Here is a 22,839-nt window from a genome sequence, read left to right on the forward strand (position 1 = left end):
AAGTGCATCATCTCCGATGCGGGCCTCAAGATGGACCCTGAGAAGGTTAAGGCTGTCCTGGAGTGCCCACGCTCCCAAGTCTTAAGGGCCATTCAACGCTTCCTGGGATTCGCCAACTTCTACCGGCTGTTCATCCCCAACTTCTCATCATTGACAGCCCCCATCTCTTCCCTCACAAGAAAGGTATGAATGCCAAAGTGTGGACTCCGGAGGCTGAAGCCGCATTTGAGACCTTGAAAAAAGCCTTCACGTCAGCCTCCATTCTTCACCACCCTGATGTGTCCCTACAGTATTCTTTAGAGGTGGACGCTTCTTCTGTTGGTGCTGGCGCACTTTTGTTCCAGAGAGGTTCTAAAGGCAAGACTGTGGTGTGTGGCTACTATTCCAAACCTTTTTCTTCCGCAGAGCGCAACTACTCGAGAACTCCTAGTTCCACAGTGGCTCCTGGCAGTTCATCAGGGACTTTCGAGGTAAGGGAGATTCTAGCCACAAAGAAGGTGGGAGGAAGGACATTTTATTTGGTGGATTGGAGGGAATTCGGTCCAGACGAGAGGTCTTGGGAGACAGAGGAGAACATTGATGCTCCTGTCCTCATAAGGAAGTTTCTCTCCAATTCTGGCCCCAAGAAGAGGGGGCGTAAGAGGGGGGATACTGTAACGTCTATAGCCGCAGTCTGTCATTCTAACTTACCCCTTGATGACCGCGGCCATGGATGTCCTGCTGCTGTGCTGCGTCATCCCCCTGTGAGGCGCCGGCACTCACTTCCGGGTATCGAGCCTGTCTCGAAATCATCATCATCAACTCCTGAATTCCTGGACTATAAGGGGGTCACCGCCCTTCTTATACTCGCCTGAGCGTTGTTGTTGTTTCCCTTAGTCTTTCTTGCAAATGGTCTCCTAAGTGTCTTCCAGCTTCCCAGTGTTCCCCGTACCTGTATCCTGTTTCCCGTGCTATCAGTACCATCCTGGTCTACTGCCGTGCTGAACTGTTGTCGTGTTTTGCTGCATCTCTACGCCTGTTCTACTACTCCACGCCTGACGTCTACCTGCTGCCTGGTCCCAGTCGAGCCTGCTTTGCTACTGTCTACACTACCGTTCAAAAATTTAGGGTCACTTAGAAATTTCCTTATTTTTGAAAGAAAAGCACAGTTTTTTTCAATGAAGATAACATTAAATTAATCAAGAATATACTCTATACATTGTTAATGTGCTAAATGACTATTCTAGCTGCAAATGTCTGGTTTTTAATGCAATATCTACATAGGTGTATAGAGGCCCATTTCCAGCAACCATCACTCCAGTGTTCTAATGGTACATTGTGTTTGCTAACTGTGTTAGAAGGCTAATGGATAATTAGCAAACACTTGAAACCCCTTGCGCAATTATGTTAGCACCGCTGTAAACAGTTTTGCTGTTTAGAGCTGCTATAAAACTGACCTTCTTTTGAGCTAGTTGAGAATCTGGAGCATTACATTTGTGGGTTCGATTAAACTCTCCAAATGGCTAGAAAAAGAGAGCTTTCATGTGAAACTCGACAGTCTATTCTTGTTCTTAGAAATGAAGGCTATTCCATGCGAGAAATTGCCAAGAAACTGAAGATTTCCTACAACGGTGTGTACTACTCCCTTCAGAGGACAGCACACACAGGCTCTAACCAGAGTAGAAAGAGAAGTTGGAGGCCTCACTACACAACTGAGCAACAAGACAAGTACATTAGTCTCTAGTTTGAGAAATAGACGCCTCACAGGTCCTCAACTGGCAGCTTTATTAAATAGTAGCCGCAAAACGCCAGTGTCAACGTCTACAGTGAAGAGGCGACTCCGGGATGCTGGCCTTCAGGGCAGAGTAGCAAAGAAAAAGCCATATCTGAGACTGGCTAATAAAAGGAAAATATTAATATGGGCAAAAGCACACAGACATTGGACAGAGGAAGATTGGAAAAAAGTGTTATGGACAGACGAATCGAAGTTTGAGGTGTTTGGATCACACAGAAGAACATTTTTGAGACGCAGAACAACTGAAAAGATGCTGGAAGAGTGCCTGACGCCATCTGTCAAGCATGGTGGAGGTAATGTGATGGTCTGGGGTTGCTTTGGTGCTGGTAAAGTCTGAGATTTGTACAAGGTAAAAGGGATTTTGAATAAGGAAGGCTATTACTCCATTTTGCAACGCCATGCCATACCCTGTGGACAGCGCTTGATTGGAGCCAATTTGATCATACAACAGGACAATGACCCAAAGCAGACCTCAAAATTATGCAAGAACTATTTAGGGAAGAAGCAGGCAGCTGGTATTCTATCTGTAATGGAGTGGCCAGCGCAGTCACCAGATCTCAACCCCATAGAGCTGTTGTGGGAGAAGCTTGACCGTATGGTACGCAAGAAGTGCCCATCAAGCCAATCCAACTTGTGGGAGGGCCTTCTGGAAGCATGGGGTGAAATTTGTCCTGATTACCTCAGCAAATTAACAGCTAGAATGGCAAAGGTCTGCAATGCTGTAATTGCTGCAAATGGAGCATTCTTTGACGAAAGCAAAGTTTGAAGGAGAAAATTATTATTTCAAATAAAAATCATTATTTCTAACCTTGTCAATGTCTTGACTATATTTTCTAGTCATTTTGCAACTTATTTGATAAATATAAGTGTGAGTTTTCATGGAAAACACAAAATTGTCTGGGTGACCCCAAACTTTTAAACGGTAGTGTACATTGCCTCAGGTACCCTTTCTGGACTATAGACTCTGTACCATACCTGTTTGGCCAGCTGCCATTCCGCTACGCGGTATGGCCCTACTGTAGTGCCTTATAAAGTGAGAATGCATAATTTCCAAAAGGCAATTCAATAACTTAACCCCTTCGACCTCAGTGACGTAGTATTCCGTCATGCTGACCGCATCGGTCGCGCTCAGTGACAGAATAGTACGTCATGGTGTAAATGCATTGCCATTTTCCGCAGGCGTGTTCACGAGCTGTGACAGCTGCTCAATATGCCGGGACCTGTCGCGATGGTCCCGCCTCGTCGATCGCCGCTATTGGTCAGTCAGTGACTAACTGACCGATAGCGGTGATCTGTCTCTAAACATCCTCTACCTGACATCACATCCTGCTGCAACCGCCTTGAACGTCTCTGTTGGAGATAGCAAGGCATTCAGAGTGGTTGTGAGAAGAGGGAGAGAAGAGCAAAGAACGGAAAAAGTTATAAAACTACCACTACCTACTCCTGTTCCCTTCCTCCTTGTGTTCCCCTCACATTTTTGATCAGTGATCTCCTATTACTGACCACTTCTTAGTCTTCAGGACCAAATTTCTTGGTCACTGGGGATTATTTTTTCTTTCTAAAATATATAAAACCAAAAACCTAATAAAATGAAATAAAAAATTGTTAGTTTAGACAATTTAACTGGTTAGTTTAGTATTGGGGTTAGTTAGTGTCAGGGAACCATCAAAAAGCGTAGTTAGGTAAAGTGTCAGGCATTTAGTGTCAGGAATCCATCACCGTAGTTAGATCTAGCATTAGGGGTCCATCACCGTAGTTAGGTTTAGCGTCAGGGAAGCTTGTAAAAATCTAGTTAGGTTTAGTGTCAGGGAACCGTTGCCGTAGTTAGGTTTAGCATCAGGGAAGTTCAAATTCTAGTTAGGTTTAGTGTTAGGAACCCTCGCCCTTGTTAGGTTTAGTGTAAGGGAAATCCACTTGTTCTATAAAATAAAATATTTATTTTTATATATATATATATATATATATATATATATATATATATATATATATATATATATATATATATAAAAAAAAAAGAATATAAAAATTAGTTTGGATAGTTATCTGCAGCATCTCAGCTAGTTAGTTTAGGCTTAGGGTTAGTTAGAACCGTCAAAAAGCAGAGTTAGGTATAGCGTCAGGAAATTTAGTGTCAGGAAATTTAGTTTCAGGAATCGATCACCGCAGTTAGGTATAGTTTTAGAGATCAATTACCGTAGTTAGGTTTAGCATCAGGAAAGCTCGGAATAATCCAGATAGGTTTAGCGTCAGGCACCCCATGCCTGTAGTTAGGTGTCAGGGAAGCTCGGAATAATCTAGTTAGGTTTAGTGTCAGGGAATAGTCGCCATAGTTAGGTCTAGTCTCGGGGAAGTTCAAATAAAATCTAGTTAGGTTTAGTGTTAGGAACCCTTGCCCTAGTTAGTTTAGTCTCAGGGAAGCCCACTCGTTCTATAAAAACACATTTTTTGGCTAGTTTAGGTAGCAGCCTATCGCTCCTAGTTAGGGAAGCCTTTTTTAAGCCTTTGATATTTTATTTGCTGTATAAATAATAATACATTTTACACGAGAGTGCATCAGGGTATACCTACAAATTTAGGATATATGAAGTGAAGAACACCAGTATTCAGCCCCCAGAATGCCCCCCTTCACTGGAAGTTAATGCAAAAATTGTGTGGGATTTGGTGCACCCATTTCTGGACCAGGGTTACCCCCTCTACTTGGATATTTTTTATACCAGCGTCCCACTCTTCAAGTGCCTTGCTTCCAGAAGTACTGCGGCATGCGGCACTGCTAGAAGAAATCTGAGAGGCCTCCCTAAGACTATGCTTGGGCAAACACTCAGAAGGGTTGAGAGCAGGGCACATTCTAGCAGCAACATATTGTGTGTCAAGTACAAGGACAAGACAGATGTCCTTGTATTGACAACAATACATGGCCACACCAGTACCCATACGTGGTACCAGTACAGAGACCCCAAACCAGACTGCATCCTGGACTACAATAGGTACATGGGAGGGGTGGACTTGTCAGATCAAGTCCTGAAGCCCTACAGTGCCATGCAGAAATCGAGGGTGTGGTATGAGAAGCTGGCCGTGTACATCATACAGATGGCATTGTACAATGTGTACGTGCTACGTCGATGTGCAAGCCAGAGGGGAACTTTCCTGGAATTTCAAGAGGTGGTTATCAAGAACCTAATCTTTAGGGACCAAGAAGGGGGGCACCCAGTACTTCTGGAAGCGAGGCCACACGCATCGTACCTGGGCAACACTTTCCAGGAGTAGTTCCCCAAACTGGCAAGAAGGGAAAAAGTCAAAAGAGGTGCAAAGTCTGCTTTAAGAGGGGGATAAGGAAGGACACAATATACCAATGCGACACGTGTCTCGAAAAACCAGGGCTCTGTATGAAAGATTGTTTTGGAATTTATCACACATCCCTTGATTTTTAATTTACCCTGATGCACTCCGCACAGCTTATCCCCCTCATATTTCCCTTTTGAGCCCTGCCGTGTGCCCAGGCAGCAGATAACAACTACATGTAGGGTATTGCCGTACCCGGGAGAACCCACATTACAGTTTATGGGGTGTATATCTCCGGTGGCGCATGCTGGGCACAATATAATCGGACACAAATGGCATATATATATATATATATATATATAGAAACTCACAAATCTCAATCTGCACCATCTGCTGCGTATTATCTTTTACACAGTACCTGTGGGTTCACAATGCTCACTACACCTCTAGATGAATGTCTTAAGGGGTGTAGTTTTAAAATGGGGTCAATTCTCGGCGGTTTCAACTGTACTGGTATCTCTGGGGCTCTGCAAATGCGACAGGACACCCGAAAACCAATCCAGCAAAATCTGGACTCCAAAGAACGCATAGCAATCCTTCCCTTCTGAGCCCTCCCATGGGCCCAAATGGCAGTTTATCACAACAAATGGGGTATTTCCGCACAAATTTGGCAACAATATGGGGTATTTTATTCCTTGTGAAAATATGACATTTTTAGCCAAAACTATGTATTATTGGAAAAAATTTCATTTTTTTAAATTCTCAGCCCAATTCTAATAAGTTCTGTGAACAAACTGTGGGGTCTAAAGGGTCACAACACCCATAAATGAATTCCTTGAGGGATGTAGTTTCCAAAATGGGGTCACTTCTGGTGGGTTTCCATTGCTTTGATACCTCTTGGACTCTACAAATGCGACATGGCACCCGAAAACCAATCCAGCAAAATCTGGACTCCAAAGAACGCATAGCAATCCTTCCCTTCTGAGCCCTCCCATGGGCCCAAATGGCAGTTTATCACAACAAATGGGGTATTTCCGCACAAATTTGGCAACAAAATGGGGTATTTTATTCCTCGTGAAACTATGAAATTTTGAGCCAAAACTATATATTATTGGAAAAAAATATACTTTTTTTAAATTCACAGCCCAAACTCAAAGAAGTCTTGTGAAAAAACTGTGGGGGTCTAAAAGGTCACAACACCCATAAATGAATTCCTTGAGGGTGTAGTTTCCAAAATGGGGTCACTTTTGGGGGATTTCTACAGTTTTGGCACCACAAGACCTCTTCAAACCTAGCATGGTGCCTAAAATATGTTCTAAGAAAAAAAGAGGCCCCAAAATGCACTAGGTGCTTCTTTGCTTCTGGGTCTTGTGTTTTAGTCCACGAGCACACTAGAGCCACATGTGGGACATTTCTAAAAACTGAAGAAACTGGCCAATACATATTTAGTAGTGTTTATCTGGTAAAACCTTCTGTGTTACAGAAAAAATGGATTAAAATATAATTTCTGCAAGAAAAATGAAATTGACAAATTTCACCTCCACTTTAACTCCTGTGAAACGCCTAAAGGGTTAAGAAACGTTCTAAATGCTGTTTTGAATACTTTGAGGGGGTCTAGTTTTTTAAAATGGGATGTTTTATGGGGTTTATAATACATAGACCCCTTAAAGCCACTTCAGAACTGAATTGGTACCTAAAAAAAATGGCTCTTGAAATATTCATGAAAATACGAGAAATTGCTGGTTATGTTCTAAGCCTTGTAACTTCCTAGAAAATAAAATAATGTTCAAAAAATTATGCCAATCTAAAGTAAACATATGGGAAATGTTAATTAGAAACTATTTTGTGTGGTATAACCATCTACCTTACAAGCAGATACATTTAAATTTAGGAAAATGTAAATTTTTAAAAAATTTCGGTAAATGTTGCTTTTTCTCACAAATAAACACTGAATGTATCGACCACATTTTACCACTACTATAGAGCCCAATGTGTCACAAGAAAACAATTTCAGAATCACTTGGATAGGTTAAAGCATTCTGAAGTTGTTACCACATAAAGTGAAATATGTCAGATTTGAAAAATGGGCTCTGAGACTTAAGGCCCAAACTAGGCTGCATCCTTAAGGGGTTAAATAACCGAAAGAAAGGGTGTAAACTGATGCTAAAGCATTAACTTTTAAGAATACATTGCCTACAGTTCAGGGCTTATGGTAGAAAATTATTAGAGTCTCGTAAATTAGAGAGGAAGGCGGCTGTAAAAGAAACAGTCAATGAGATACTCATCTGCTTGCCATGGTAAAGTCAAGCAATTCACTGTGTAGCTGGTTCAGGTGACTAGGTGTGGTGAGGTACTATCAGTAGGTCTCTAATTGCAATGAAGACTGGAGACTTCACTGGTTCTGGGGAGACAGATTTACCACGATCAGGACAGGTATCCTCTGGGTCAAAAGTGGAATCAAATCTCATTTGTTGGAAGCATTTGTGGACTCTATCAGGCGACAGGATTGTATGAACTTTGTCCTTGTAAGGGAAGATCAATTTAAAGAGAAACCCCCACTTGAATCTAATAATCTTCGCTTGTAGAACTGCCAGAAAGGGCTTGAGGGCATGTCTTTTACTAAGGGTATGTGCACACGGTAGCAGGCTTTTACGTCTGAAAAGACAGACTGTTTTCAGGAGAAAACAGCTGCCTCGTTTCAGACGTAAATGCTCCTCCTCGAATTTTGCGAGGCTTCTCTGACAGCCGTAAATTTTGAGCTGTGCTTCATTGAGTTCAATGAAGAACGGCTCAAATTACGTCTGAAAGAAGTGTCCTGCACTTCTTTTGACAAGGCTGTATTTTTACGCGTCGTCGTTTGACAGCTGTCAAACGACGACGCGTAAATGACAGGTTGTCTGCACAGTACGTCGGCAAACCCATTCAAATGAATGGGCAGATGTTTGCCAACGTATTGTAGCCCTATTTTCAGACGTAAAACAAGGCATAATACGCCTCGTTTATGTCTGAAAATAGGTCGTGTGAACCCAGCCTAATAGTTAAGAGAGCGAGATCCAGAAATAGTGTACGATAATAATGGAATTTAGTGATAATGTCTCGAAGTGTGCATCCAAACTTAAGTACTGTTAGGGCTGTGTACATTCTTAATTTCCAGGCATTTAACCGGGATATTAGGGGCTTGTTCATGAAAAAACCCTATAAAAAAAAAACCAGTGCTAGTGTATTGCAGGTCCACAATATGTTCGGGGGCTGTATGCGCACGTTGCAGCACCTAGCGTGGTATTCGAAATCTTCCAACTTATTTTGGAGTTTGTCATTTTCATTTTGGGCATCCGCCAGGTCTTGTTGGAGGGTCACTTGTGAGGCCACCATTTTATCCACCCTGTGTTCAAGGAAGCCGGTGTGGTTGCCCAGCACCACGAACCCTTGAGGGTATGTGCACACACACTAATTACGTCCGTAATTGACGGACGTATTTCAGCCGCAAGTACCGGACCGAACTCAGTGCAGGGAGCCGGGCTCCTAGCATCATAGTTATATACGGTGCTAGGAGTCCCTGCCTCTCTGCAGGACAACTGTCCCATACTGTAATCATGTTTTCAGTACGGGACAGTAGTTCCACGGAGAGGCAGGGACTCCTAGCATCGTACATAAGTATGATGCTAGGAGCCCGGCTCCCTGCACTGTGTTCGGTCCGGGACTTGCGGCCGAAATACGTCCGTCAATTACGGACGTAATTAGTGTGTGTGCACATACCCTTAGTGAGGTCTGTTGTGATTTTAGTGGAGGTCTTACTCAGCGTTTTCTACAGGAGTGTATGAAACTGTTGGAGCAAGCGGGCTGGGTCCGAAGACAAGGACAGAGGGCTCCTATCTGAGCACTTATGAGAAGAATTTAAACAGGAGTCTGCAGAGTCCTGCAGGGAGGATCTGGGGGTTTTGTCTACGGGAGGGTGGCTTGGCGCCATCTTTGAATGATAGGCCTATGCGGAGGATTTAGCAGATTTTACACAGAGTGGCGTGCCTGTGCGGTAAAATCATGTTAAGTCGATTACTAGCAGCTAGTAAGGGTAAGTTCACACGATAGACTAAAAACGTCTGAAAATACGGAGCTGTTTTAAAGGGCAAACAGCTCCTGATTTTCAGAAGATTTTTAAGCTAATCGCGTTTTTCACGGCCGTTTTCAATAGAGTCTATGAAAAACGGCTCCAAAAACGTCCCAAGAAGTGACCTGCACTTCTTTTGCGTGGCTTTTTTTTTTACGAGGCCGTTTTTCAAAACGGACGTGTAAAAAAACGGCCCTTCGGAACAGAGATCCGTTTTTCCCATTGAAATCAATAGGCAGATGTTTGGAGGCGTTCTGCTTCCGATTTTTCGGCCGTTTTTCGGGAATTTACGGCCCGAAAAACGGCCGAAAATAGGCCGTGTTAACATACCCTAAGAGTGGGAATCCTAGAGAGTTCAGCCGCCATTCGACCACAACATATGTCCCTGATCAACTCATCAGTAGCAGAGCACTTTCAATGAGCGACCATTCAGCTTGAACACGCGCATGTGCCGCATGGGGTTATTTATTTTAGTAAATAGTGGACTTAGAGTTGTCCTGATAACTATGTACAAATATATCAATGGACAGTACAGAGAACTATTTATACCCAGGACTGTAACTTTAAGGGTATGTTCGCACGGCAAACAAAAACCGGCCATAAAATACGGAGCTGTTTTCAAGGGAAAACAGCCTCCGATTTTAGGCGTTTTTTATGCATCAAATGTTTTTGCAGCTGTTTTTCTATTGAGACAATGAAAAACGGCTCAAGAAGTGACATGCACTACTTTTTTACAGGGCTTTTCCCATTGAAATCAACGGGCAGATGTTTGGAGGCATTCAGCCTCCTGTATTTTCAGTCGTAAACGCCCTGAAAATAGGCCGTGTGAACATACCCTCAGGGTATGTTCACACGCTTACTAAAAAACTTCTGAAAATACGGAGCTGTTTTCAAGGGAAAACAGCTCCTGATTTTCAGCCATTTTTTTTAGCAAAACGCATTTTTCTTTGCGTTTTTTAAGCTGTTTTTCTAGAGTCAATGAAAAACAGCTCCAAAAACGTCTCAAGAAGTGACATGCACCTCTTTTTCGCAGGCTTTTCTTTTATGTGGCTGTTTCTCAAAACGGCCGCGTAAAAAAAATGGCCCGTCTGAAAATATTGATATTTTTCCCATTGAAATCAATGGGCAGATGTTTGAAGGCGTTCTGCTTCAGATTTTTCGGCCGTTTTTCGGCCAGTTACGGCCCGAAAACAAGCTGTGTGAACATACCCCAACAAGGAAACATTAACTATGTTTAGACCAGAGAAGGTTTCTACACAGAGAAGGGGATTCCTTACTATAAGGCCTTATTCACATGAACGTGTCCATTTTGCGCACGTAAAAAACGCAGTTTTCTAGCGTTGCAGTTCCGTGTGACATTCGTGTATACGCGTATGTCACCCGTACATCACGCGTTTTTTTACATCAGCAAAAAAAATAAAGGTGTTTTTCTTTTTCACATTTCTTTAGCAACTGTTGCGTGAATCACGGATAGCACACGGATGACGTCCGTGTGCTGTCTGTGATTTTCACGCACCCATTGAATTCAATGGGTGCGTGATGTGCAAAAAACACACAAGAATAAGACATGCAGTGAGATTCACGCAGCTGACACACGCTGCGTGAAAAACACAATGTCTGAATGGTCCCATTGAATTGCACAGGTCCGTGTGACGTCCGTTTCAACACGCGTAGCACGGACGTGAAATACGCACTCGTCTGAATAAGGCCTAAGAGCAGTGAGACTATGAAACTCTGCCAGAGGAAGTTGACATAGTTAATGAATTGAAATTCTGGATGCCTTGTATAATTAAGTGATTTTATTCTTCATCCAATTTTTATTGTGTTTCACTGTGTGTTTTGCATTCTGTTTCTTTAACCCCTTTAGGACACAGCCTGTTTTGGCCTTGTGGGGACACTTTAGGTGGTGGTAACTTTGGAATGCTTTAACCAACCAAGCGATTCTGAGATTGTTTTCTCGTGACATTTATTACTTTGTTAGTGAAAAAATGTGGTCGATAAATTCAATATTTATTTGTGAAAAACTTCAAATTTTAAAGAAAATGTGCAAAAATTTGCATTTTCTAAATTTAAATGTATCTACTTGTAAAACAGAATAGTAATACCACACAAAATAGTTACTAGTTAACATTTCCCATATGTCTACTTTATGTTTGCATCGTTTTTTTCACGTCCTTTTATTTTTCTAGGACGTTACAAGGCTTAGAACTTTAGCAATTTCTCACATTTTCAAGAAAATTTCAAAAGGCTATTTTTTCAGGGACCAGTTCAGTTGTGAAGTGGTTTTGAGGGCCTTATATATTAGAAAATCCTCATAAATCACAGCATTTTGAAAACGACACACCTCAAAGTATTCAAAACAGCATTCAGAAAGCTTATTAACCCTTTATGCAAATCGAAGAAAGGAACTGAGGCACTCAAGATAATCCAAAGAAGTGTATTTGATTTATTCACCAAGCATAAAAACACTTGCAACGTTTCAACCCATGAATGGGTCTTTATCAAGCATGCTTGATAAATATCCATTCATGGGTTGAAACGTTGCAAGTGTTGTTATGCTTGGTGAATAAATCAAATACACTTCTTTGGATTATTTTTAGTGCTGCAGTTCTTTTCTTCTATTGCATATTGATTGTCTGCCTTAGACCTGGGATTCTTTGCTGCGTGCACCACCCATGTTTGGGGAGTTGTCCTTTCACACTGAAGAATTTTTTGTGGCTGTGCTTCTGTTTTCCTGAATATGTTAACCCTTTAGGAGTTTCACATGAATTAAAGCAAAGTTGAGGTGAAATTTACAAATTAAATTTTTTTTGCTGAAATTCATTTATAATACATTATTTTCTGTAACACAGAAGGTTTTACCAGAGAAACACAACTCAATATTTATTTGCTCAGATTCTGCAGTTTTTAGAAATATCCCACGTGGCCCTAGTGTGGTAATGGACTGAAGCACCGGCCTCAGAAGCAAAGGAGCACCTAGAGGATTTTGGGGCCTACTTTTTTTAGGTATATATTTTAGGCACCATGTCAGGTTTGAAGAGGTCTTGTGGTGCTTAAAACAGTTGAAACCCCCCGAAGGTAACCCCATTTTGGAAACGACACCCCTCAAGGGGTTTTTCTAGTGGTATAGTTAGCGTTTTGCAGAATTTAATGGAGTCTGGGAAGATGAAAAAAAAAATTTTTATTGCTAAAAAACATAGAATTTTTTTCATTTTTACAAGAAATAAAGGGGAAAAAGCACCCCAACATCTGTAAAGCAAAACAGTGGAAACCCCCCAAAAGTGACCCCATTTTGGAAACTTCACCCCTCAAGGAATTTTAAAGTTAGCATTTTGACCCCACAGTTTTTTTTTGTAGAATTTAGTGGAATTAGGCCGTGAAAATTAATATCAACAATTTTGTCCACTAAAATGTTGCATTTTTTAATTTTCACAAGGGATAAAAGAGAAAAACCACACCAACATTTGAAAAGCAATTTCTCCCATTGTTTTTGGGGTTTTGTTTTTACGTCTTTCACCATGCGGTAAAAACGACAACTCAATTTTATTCTGCGTCTCAATAAGATTATGGTGATACCAAATTTATATAGATTTTTTTTTTATATTTGACTACTTTTACAAAGAAAAGACTTTGTTAAAAAAAAATAGTTTTCTATCATCACATTCTGAAAGGCTGGCATAGTTTTCCATTTTTTATTTTTTTTTGCGGTGTTCACCGTGCGGGAAAAATAACATTATAGTTTTATAATTTAGTTAATTACGAACATGGGTATACCAAATGTGTACTATTTTTTAAAGTTTTCATTTTTTCATGAGCTTTTTTTTTTTACACTTTTGTTTTTGACTTGCAGCACTGATTGCTGCTAGAATACATTACACTACCTAGTAGTGTAATGTATTCCAACTGTCAGTGTGACCAGAAGCTGGTCCTCATAGGCTTCCATACATGGCAGACCCAGAGGCCGTTGTCTGGCCTCTGGTTGCCATGGCAACCCCGATTGCATGGGGGCTGCCGATGTGCTACAAACCCCTTGAATGCGGCGATTGCAATCGATCGTGGAATTTAATTGCCAAAATCAGCGGCGACAGCTGACCTCCTGGTTCCCGATGCACTCTGTCGCCAACAGTGTACATCGGGAACGATGCAGTGACTTCCTGTCACTGACAGGAAGCCTATCATGACCACCCGGAGGACACGGAAGCCATCGTTTGCCATCGGCAAACCCAGCGATTTCAGGGTGGGGTCTAGAAACCCCTAAAACGCAGCGAACCGATCGTAGCATTTAAGCGGTTAATTACCGAAATCAGCGGCAAAGGACCGCTGGCCGTCAAGAGTGGAATGTCAGCTGTCGGAGACAGCGAACCTCCCGGTTCCCGATGCACGCTGTCGCCGACAGTGTGCATCGGGAACGACTCGTAACTATACGTCCTCGTGCGGGAAGTAACCTCCCGCAACGACGTATAGTTACCGAGCGGTGCGGCTAGGGGTATAAAGTGGAGAAAATAATATTCCTCACACTGACCGTTGAAAACATCTGAATTGATTCATTAGAACATTCACCGTATGTTTGGACTATTAGCTCCTTTATTCCTCCTGGAAGACTGGTGGTCAGAGATCATGTGAACTTTCTAATATTCACTTATTTGATCCATGTGGAGGAATTGATAAATTTTAGTTGTATTTTACGGATTCCTCTAGTTCTTTATGTTTAACTCTTGACTGAGCAAATTTTGGACTTGAGGACAGAACAATTTTTTTTATATTTTTCCTCTTTGCATCCCGGCGCTCATATCTTTTTATTTGACGTAGCTGTATGAGACTTTGTTTTTGTGGGACGAGTTGTAATTTAGGTAGGTACCATTCTGGGTACATTTACATTATTGTTTTAATTTATATAAATTTTTAATCAGGAAAAAAGCAGTTCCGCTTCAGTTTTAATTTTTTTCCCACATCATACGATCATAAATGAAGCTATAAATTTGTTGTGCAGGTTATTACGGTCACGATGATACGAAATATGTGTATATTATTTTAGGTAATTTTTTAACTTAACCTTTTTTTCAAATTAATTTTGCTTTTTTGAATCCCATAGGGGGATTTTTAATTTCAATTTTTTTTCGCTTTAACGTACTGGTTTTCCTCAGAAGGTATGTGCTTCGAGCAAAAGGGGGGTTCCCCCTTCTCATTTTGTTTTCAATGTCGAGATCAGGGGTTGTTTTGATCTCTGCCGTTAGAGTGGGGCGGTGGTGTTTATTACAGCCGTTTCCCCACTCCTGATCGTGCCTGTGCGATCAGAATGACGATTATCATGACGCAGCAATGTCCTGATGTATATAGGAGATAAATATAGGCAGAAAAGAGAGATTTCAACTGTTACCTATGTGTTCCCTATTGTTAGCCATTAATCGGCCACATCCTTTCATGCAAATAACCACTAAGATAGTCGGGGAGATTCATCAAAACTGTGCAAAAGAAAAAGTGAAGTAGTTGCCATTGGCAATCAATCAAATCGCTGCTTCCATTTTGCAAAGGGCCCCGGAAAAATGAGTTTGATCCCGATTGGTTGCCATGGGCAACTACTACACTTTTGCTTTAAACCAGTTTTGATATGTCTCCCCCAGTCTATCACAATTTTAAATCTTTGTAGAGGTTTATACTGTAACTTGAAGTTTATGTTTGTAGTGGTTGCCACCAGGAGTCAGATAACTGATCATCCATCGATGAGGCAGGACACCTCATGTCTTTGGCCAGGTTTAAAAATGAGGCAATAAGAAATGTAGTTCAGGTCTTTCTCAATGAATTAGAATATCATCAAAAAATTTATTTATTTCAGTAATTCCATTCAAAAAGTGAAACTCATTATAAAGATTCATTACCAGCATATTTTCTTTTAATGTTTATGATTATGTCTAACAGTTAATGAAAACCCAAAATTTAGTCTCTCAGAAAATTTGAATATTATATAAGCCCAATTTTAAAAATGATTTTTAAAACCGAAATGTAGACCTACTGAAAAGTATGTACAGTATATGCACTCAATACTTGGTCGGGGCTCCATTTGCATGAATTACTGCAATAACCCCTTAACGCACCTTGACGCAACTGTACCTCATGGTTTGCCCTGCTTTAAGGCACCATGAGGTACAGTTACGCCACGGTTCCTTCCTGTTACCCTGTCAAAACACATGGTGACAGAACAGTGACATCGGCTGTCATAGACAGCCGATAGTCACTGTGACTCGTCGGGGGAACAATCGCGCCGCGGCGCCGCCAGGGATCGCCGATTGGTCAGTCAGTAGTGACTGACCAATCACAGTATTGCAGCATGGTTACCCGGCTAAAAGAGCCGGGTAGCCAAGCTTGTCGATCGGCTGTTGGCAACAGGAGGCCTAACAATGGGTTAAAGGCGTTTTCCGAAAGAAAAATAAAAAAAATGTAATTTGAGATTCTGGTTAGGGATGGTGTAAGAACACTCCAAGCATTTTTTTTTTATTATTCAATTTACTTCCTGCATGCGTGCTTCGCTCGATTTGTGCTTTGCTTACCTCTGATACTTCCTCTTATTGGCAGTTTCCTGTAAGCCTCTTTGCCTAAATTCGGTGCAGGCGCTGTGACAGCAGAGGATCGGGTATGCGTGGTGAACACTATTTGTCTAGCAACCATGCATGCTCAGAGACGGCTGAGAAAGAGGATCCGGTCCACCCCTTCCCTTAGTGTATAGTGACGTCAGAAATTACGTACCCGTCCATTGAGCCGGCCGGAAAAGGGAAGTAATAGCTCATGTACGAGGCAGTGCCAGAAGTTCAGATTTTACTGTTGGAGACGTATCACGTGAACGGCTTTGGAATAGGGTGTTAGAAACAACAATGCAAACGCTAGTATATTACGAACTGCATTCATTTTAGATATTCAGTAATACGATTGGGTAAATTGGTTCCAGAAAACCCCTTTAATGCGGCGTGGCATGAAGGCAATCAGCCTGAGGCACTGCTGAGGTGTTATGGAAGCCCAGGTTGCTTTGATAGCGGCCTTCAGCTCGTCTTTATCATTGGGTCTGGTGTCTCATCTTTCTCTTGACAATACCCCATAGATTCTCTATGGGGTTTAGGTCAGGCGAGTTTGCTGGCCAATCAAACACAGTGATACTGTGGTTATTAAACCAGGCATTGGTACTTTGGCAGTGTGGGCAGGCACCAAGTCCTGCTGGAAAATTATATCAGCATCTCCATAAAGCTGGTCAGCAGAGAGAAGCATGAAGTGCTGTAAAATTTACTGGTAGACGGCTGCGTTGACTCTGGACTTGATATAACACAGTGGACCAACACCAGAGGATAGCAGTAAAAAAGGTTATATATGTTTTCAAAAAAACATATGTTAAACCTGGATATTTGAGAAAGCGCTACACAATTAGATTAGTAGATTTATATATCAGTTTTAACATATATGTTTTTTTGAAAACATATATAATCTTTTTTACTGCTATTCACTTGCGGCGCAATACCATTGTTGCCGGTACCTGGATACTAAAAGCTGCAACCTTGTCACAACACTGCTTACATCCCTAAGCTGTACCTGCCAGTACAAGCTCTTACGGTGAGTGCAACAACTTACCCTTGCTATCCATTACCCTACCTATCAAGGTTCATCTTGCACCATGTGGCGCTGTGTACTTTTTTCTTTTCTCAGACAACACCAGCAGATGACATGTCTCCCCAAACCATCACTGACCGTGGAAACTTCAGACTGGACCGCAAGCAACTTGGATTGATGCCTCTCCACTCTTCCTCCAGACTCTGGGACCTTGATTTCCAAATGAAATACAAAATTTACTTTCATCTGAAAACAGGACTTTGGACTACTGAGCAACAGACCAGTCCTTTTTCCACTTAGCCAAGGAAAGACGCTTGTGACTTTGTCCCTGGGTCATGAGTGGCTTGACACAAGGAATGCGTTGTAACCCATGTCGTGGCTCCATCTGTGTGGTGGTGGCTCTTGTGGCGATTAGCTGATTAGAGTGTGATTCCATGAGTCTGCAATCTTGAACTTTTACCCAATATTCAAATTTTCTGAGAGCCAAAATTTTGGGTTTTCAATAACGGTTAGTCTTAATCTTCAACATTAACATAAAAAAAAAATGCTAGAAATAGATCACTGTGTGTAATGAATCTATATAATATAGGAGTTTTTGAATTACTGAAATAAACTTTTTGATGATATTCCAATTCATTGAGAAGGACCTGTATGTGATTGTTGTATACCCTGCTCAATTACTGGGGTGTTAAAAGCTCATTTTATATAAGTAAACAAAATAAATGTTATCATTCATACATGAAATATCAGTTTCCCTTGTTTATTAATAAAAAAAGAAACATTTTTTTTTTTCCTTTCTTAATTTTTTTTTTACCTGAGTTGCACAACCAAGTTTAATTAAACATGAGGAAATATGCAGTTGTAACAAGGCTGGGCAAAGACAATGGTGTGTATCACATGTAAATTGCACAATGAATAGAGCACAACTAGAAATTATTATTTGCTGTGCCTATAGAAATTTTTCTTTTTCAATCGCACTTAGTGTTAGCGAATATAACGCATTACAATTTCTTGAATTTGAGATAGTTCAGAAAGGAAATTAAGGGTCCAATCAAATAGGCAGCTGTGATAGTCATTGGCAAGAAGGTACGAAATGGACCTGAGGATCTTTCTGGTGTCGATTCCTCAGATTGTTTTTATAGCACCTCTATTGTCGTCTTGCTGGGACCAGGCTGAGAAGCAGAAAGCCATGATGTTATGTACGATATTCTGATATTGACTAAACCTGGACATGCATTTAATAAAACTATGATATTTAAGTGCACTGGGAGAAGCTTCTTTCTGAAAAATATAACTGACTTCAACTTGACCATCTCAGCGAATGTACACTCATCTTCTGTATTTGCAAAGCAACTTGCAAGTTCATCCTTCTGAGGGCAGCGTACAAAGGGCTTGCAATGTTCACCATTAATACATAGAAAGGCACTTCCAATTATCCTTTAAATCTGGGTGTCTCATTATTTACATGACAGGAAAACGGCCAAGCGCTTGTTTTAGCTTCTCAGCAATCTGTAAAACAGAGAGGAAATAAATGTATTAACAGTGCTTAAAGAGGCTCTGTCACCACATTATAAGTGCCCTATCTCCTATATAAGCAGATGGGCACTGTAATGTAGAGGACAGTAGTGCTTTTTATTTAGAAAAACTATATTTTATACCACTTTATTAGCGATTTTTAGCTTTATGCTAATGAGTTTCTTAATGCCCAAGTGGGCGTGCTTTTACTTTCGACCAAGTGGGCGTTGTACAGAGTGTATGACGCTGACCAATCAGTGACCAGTCAGCGTCATACACTCCTCTCCATTCATTTACACAGCAGCATCGCGTTCTTACTAGTAAACGATGTGCAGCCACATACACAGACATTAACATTAATCAAGTGTCCTGATAATGAATATACATGACCTCCAGCCTGGACGTCATGTGTATTCAGAATCCTGACACTTCTGAATCTTTTCTGTGAGATTCCAGCAGGCCACGCGTAATCTCACGAGATTACGAGGTAAACGAGATTTCGTTTCCCTTGCTGGAAATCTCACAGAAAAGATTCAGAAGTGTCAGGATTCTGAATACACATGACGTCCAGGCTGGAGGTCATGTATATTCATTATCTGGACACTTGATTAACGTTAATGTCTGTGTATGTGGCTGCACATCGTGTTGTACTAAGAACGCAATGCTGCTGTGTAAATGAATGGAGAGGAGTGCATGACGCTGATTGGTCAGCGTCATACACTCCCCTGTACAACGCCCACTTGGTCGAAAGTAAAAACACGCCCACTTGGACATTAAGAAATTGATTAGCATAAACCAAAATCACTAATAAAGTGGTAAAAATATAGTTTTTTTTAAATAAAAAGCATTACGGTCACCTACATTATAGCGCCCATCTCCTTATGTAGGAAATAGGGCACTTATAATGTGGTGACAGAGCCTCTTTAAATCTTATGTATGTTTTTACATTTTGTGGCTTTTTTGTCTATAGCATAGTATTTTCTCACTTTGATCTCTCCATATTATATAAAATTCTCTAGTGTGGAAAAAAGTTCATACTAACAAAGATATCCCTTTGTTTTAAAAGACTTCACTTTTCCAAACTTTGTTTTTAAATATATTTAATGGTACAGTGATTAAATGAAAAACAGCTGAAAAATCGCAAGCAGAACGCCTCCAAACATCTGCCCATTGATTTCAATGGGAAATACGGCGTTCCGTTCCGATGGGGGCGCTTTTTTACACGGCCGTTTAGAAAAACGGCCATGTAAAAAAACGCCCACGGAAAAGAAGTGCATGTCACTTCTTGAGCCGTTTTTTTGGGCCGTTTTTCATGGACTATAGAAAAACCGCTCCAAAAACGTCCGGAAAGAAAGCAGCAAAAACCGTCTGAAAATACGGAGCTGTTTTCAAGGGAACACAGCTCTTGATTTTCAGACATTTTTTAAGCAAAGTGTGAAAATACCCCAAAGGTGGTGCATACAAGCTTACAGATATTATAATATTATTTTTCCTGCATCAGTGTCATGTAATAGGTTGTTTCTTATACAGTCGTCATTTATAGCCCTTTAAATGGTTTTTACTGAAAGTTAATTCGTTTATCATTTTGGTATTTTTAGTGACTGCTAGTCTTTCGTGTGTATTGGGAGAAAGTCCCCCATTGTACCTGGTTCCAAAAAAAAGTAAGGCAAACTCGGACAGGCATGTGCCCAGCACTCTCCATTATAGCCTCTCAAGCGTTAGGAAAACATCTGAGCACTAGTGTCAGGGATCATTAGCATGTATATTGCGTGCAAAAACATTATTACCCTAAGCTATATATATATAAGTATATTTCACAAAGAACCTGAATCTATGCAACAAGATGGAGCCTGCATCAGAGACAATGCCCATGGAGACACCGCCCTGGAATGCAAGAGGAGTGTGCAGATGAACGTCACAACTGAATAGAACCAATAGGGCTTAAGCACGTCCCACATTTCTAGGGAGGAAACTTGTAATTCTTGTGTAATAAAGCAGTTGCACTTCCTACTCCACTGAGAGAGGATCTGTACCAACACTACTCTGTCTGGTGTATTTCTTCTATGCATGCACTCAGTTTCAAATTTACAGAGGTGGTTATTTGGTGTGGAATAACAGGGAAAGGAACCCTGACACTAGGAACGTGCTATTAATTATGGACCAGGAAGGCTTCCAAAGATTATTATATATTGCCATCCCATCCCTTGTGGTTAGTGCTTGATTGGTGCATACTTCTAAGCTAGCACAGTTGCTAGATCTTAACGCTATTGAGCACTTGTGGGATGATCTTCACAATCATTATGGGAAAAATGCTCTACAAACCAGTCACACCCTTAGGAGCAGGTTTGAAATTTCTAGAATGCCAAGCATCTGGAAATTTAAAATTCTCTGCTGAATCTAAAGTGGGACGAATAGAAAATAATCATTTGACAATGTCTTATTTTAACCGCTTCCCGACCGCCGACGGTAAATTAAAGTCGGCGCTTGCTGGGCTTTGTGCAGCACCAACGTTAATTTATGTACCTCCTTATGTTGGCGATCGGGTCCCCCAAGAGTGTGTTTAGCACCCGGAACGGGCTGTTGCTATCAGCCTCTGGTCCGGGTGCTCTCATCAGGGCCTGATTGGTTGAGGTCCCAATCATGTAATCGCTATGATAGCCAATCATAGCGACCACAGGGTAAGTTTGTTGAAGTAACAAACTTTCCTGGCACTTAATGTTTATAACTTTCCCTCTCTCCTTGCCTCCTGTCAGTGTGAGTTCGGAGGAGAAAGAACACAGTCAAAAACAAATCACAGCTCCTCAGTTATCCCCACACAATTAACCGCTTCCCGACCGCTCACTAAATTCACGTCGGCACTTACTGGGCTCTGGGCAGCGCCGACGTAAATTCACGGTGAGTGTTGACAGCGCGATTGGGTGTCTCAGAGTAGCACTGACACCCAGATCGCTCTGTTAACACCGGCCTCTGGTCCCAGAGACATGATCGGGACATGATTGGTTCAGGTCCCGATCATGCGATCGCAGGGACAGTTTGTTGCAGTAACAAACTGGAAAGTTTTTTGCTACAACAAACTTTCCCGGGGACCGATTAAGGGTGCTGCCGTTGGTTGCCATAGCAATGGCCTCCGGGTCTGCCGTGCACGGAAGCCTATGAGGACCAGCAAGAGGATGGTCCTCACAGGCTTATTGTCAGTGTTATTTAGCGTCACCTAGGTATTGTAGTGTATTATCGCAGCTATCAGTGCTGCAGGTCTTCAAGTGAAAAAAAAGGTAATAAAAATGTTTTTATAAAAAAGTGTAAAAATAAGTTATGTTACCAAATAAAAAAATGCTTTTTTTTCCTATAATAAGTCTGTCATTGTAGTAATGTGTAAAAAAAAGGTACATAAAGTTATTATTAGTGAAAAAAATATTTAATATAGTTAAAGTCCAAAAAAAAAACCCTTTCCGTTTTTTCCTCTAAAGTAATGTCAAAAATAAAAAAAGTAAACAAAAATTGGTATTGCTGAATCCGTAAAAGTCCAAACTATTACAATATTCCATTATTTAACTCGCACAGTGAACGCCGTAAAAAATAAAGAATTTAAAATGCCAGAATCGCAGTTTTTTGGTCATCTTAGGGTTTCAAATTTTTTTTATAAAAACTGATCAAAATGTTCTATGTACCAAAAAATGGTACCAGTAAAAACTACAGCTCGTCCCGCAAAAAATAAGCCCTCACACCGCTCAATCGACCAAAAAAACGAAGTTATCTTGGAATGTGGTGAAACAAGAAGTTTTGTTTTTTAACAAATAGTTTTTACTTTGTAAAAGTAGTAAAATTTTATATATATATATTATATATATATATACTAATAGAAAGCAGCAGCACTCACTAGAAACAAATGTGTAGGTGCCAAGCAAGTCGTCCAGATCCAAGGACAAGGCAGTATATAAAAATAGAAATCTTGCAGCACTCCAAAAGTGTGAAAAATAAGTGGTTTATTCAGCCAACAAACAGCTGTTTGTTGGCTGAATAAACCACTTATTTTTCACACTTTTGGAGTGCTGCAAGATTTATATATATATATATATATATATATATATATATATATATATATAAATAAATATAAAAAACAAAAACTGTATAAATTTGGTATCACCTTAACCCCTTCAGGACCAAACCCATTTTTTCGAATCTGACGTGTCAATTTATGTGGTAACAACTTCGGAATGCTTTTACCTATCCAAGCGATTATGAGATTGTTTTCTCGTGACATATTGTAATTTATGTTAGTGAAAAAATGTGGTCGATCAATGCATTTCTTATTTGTGAAAAACACCAAAACTGAGAAAATTTGAAGAAATTATGATTTTTCTAATTTTTTATGTATCTGCTTGTAAAACAGATAGTAATATCACACAAAATAGATACTAATTAACATATCCCATATATCTACTTTATGTTTGCATCGTTTTATGAACATTCTTTTATTTTTCTAGGACGTTACAAGGCTTAGCAGCAATTTCTAATATTTTGAAGAAAATTTCAAAAGGCTATATTTTCAGGGACGAGTTCAGTTCTGGAGTGGTTT

The 22,839-nt window shown here is 40.7% G+C and overlaps 1 protein-coding gene across 1 annotated transcript in view; it reads right to left on the minus strand.

Annotated features, from left to right (window-relative positions):
- Positions 1-17,491: 17,491 nt before the first annotated feature.
- The window catches only part of SNX9 (sorting nexin 9), a 154,701-nt gene continuing 149,353 nt past the window's right edge, over positions 17,492-22,839 (minus strand). Inside the window, exon 18 of the mRNA XM_075862664.1 lies at positions 17,492-18,257. Within this exon, the coding sequence (XP_075718779.1) occupies positions 18,210-18,257 (48 nt within the window). The 3' untranslated portion in view covers positions 17,492-18,209. The remainder of the gene's footprint in view (positions 18,258-22,839) is intronic.

This window comes from Rhinoderma darwinii, chromosome 4, assembly GCF_050947455.1.
Source record: "Rhinoderma darwinii isolate aRhiDar2 chromosome 4, aRhiDar2.hap1, whole genome shotgun sequence".
In the NCBI taxonomy this organism is placed as follows: domain Eukaryota; kingdom Metazoa; phylum Chordata; class Amphibia; order Anura; family Rhinodermatidae; genus Rhinoderma; species Rhinoderma darwinii.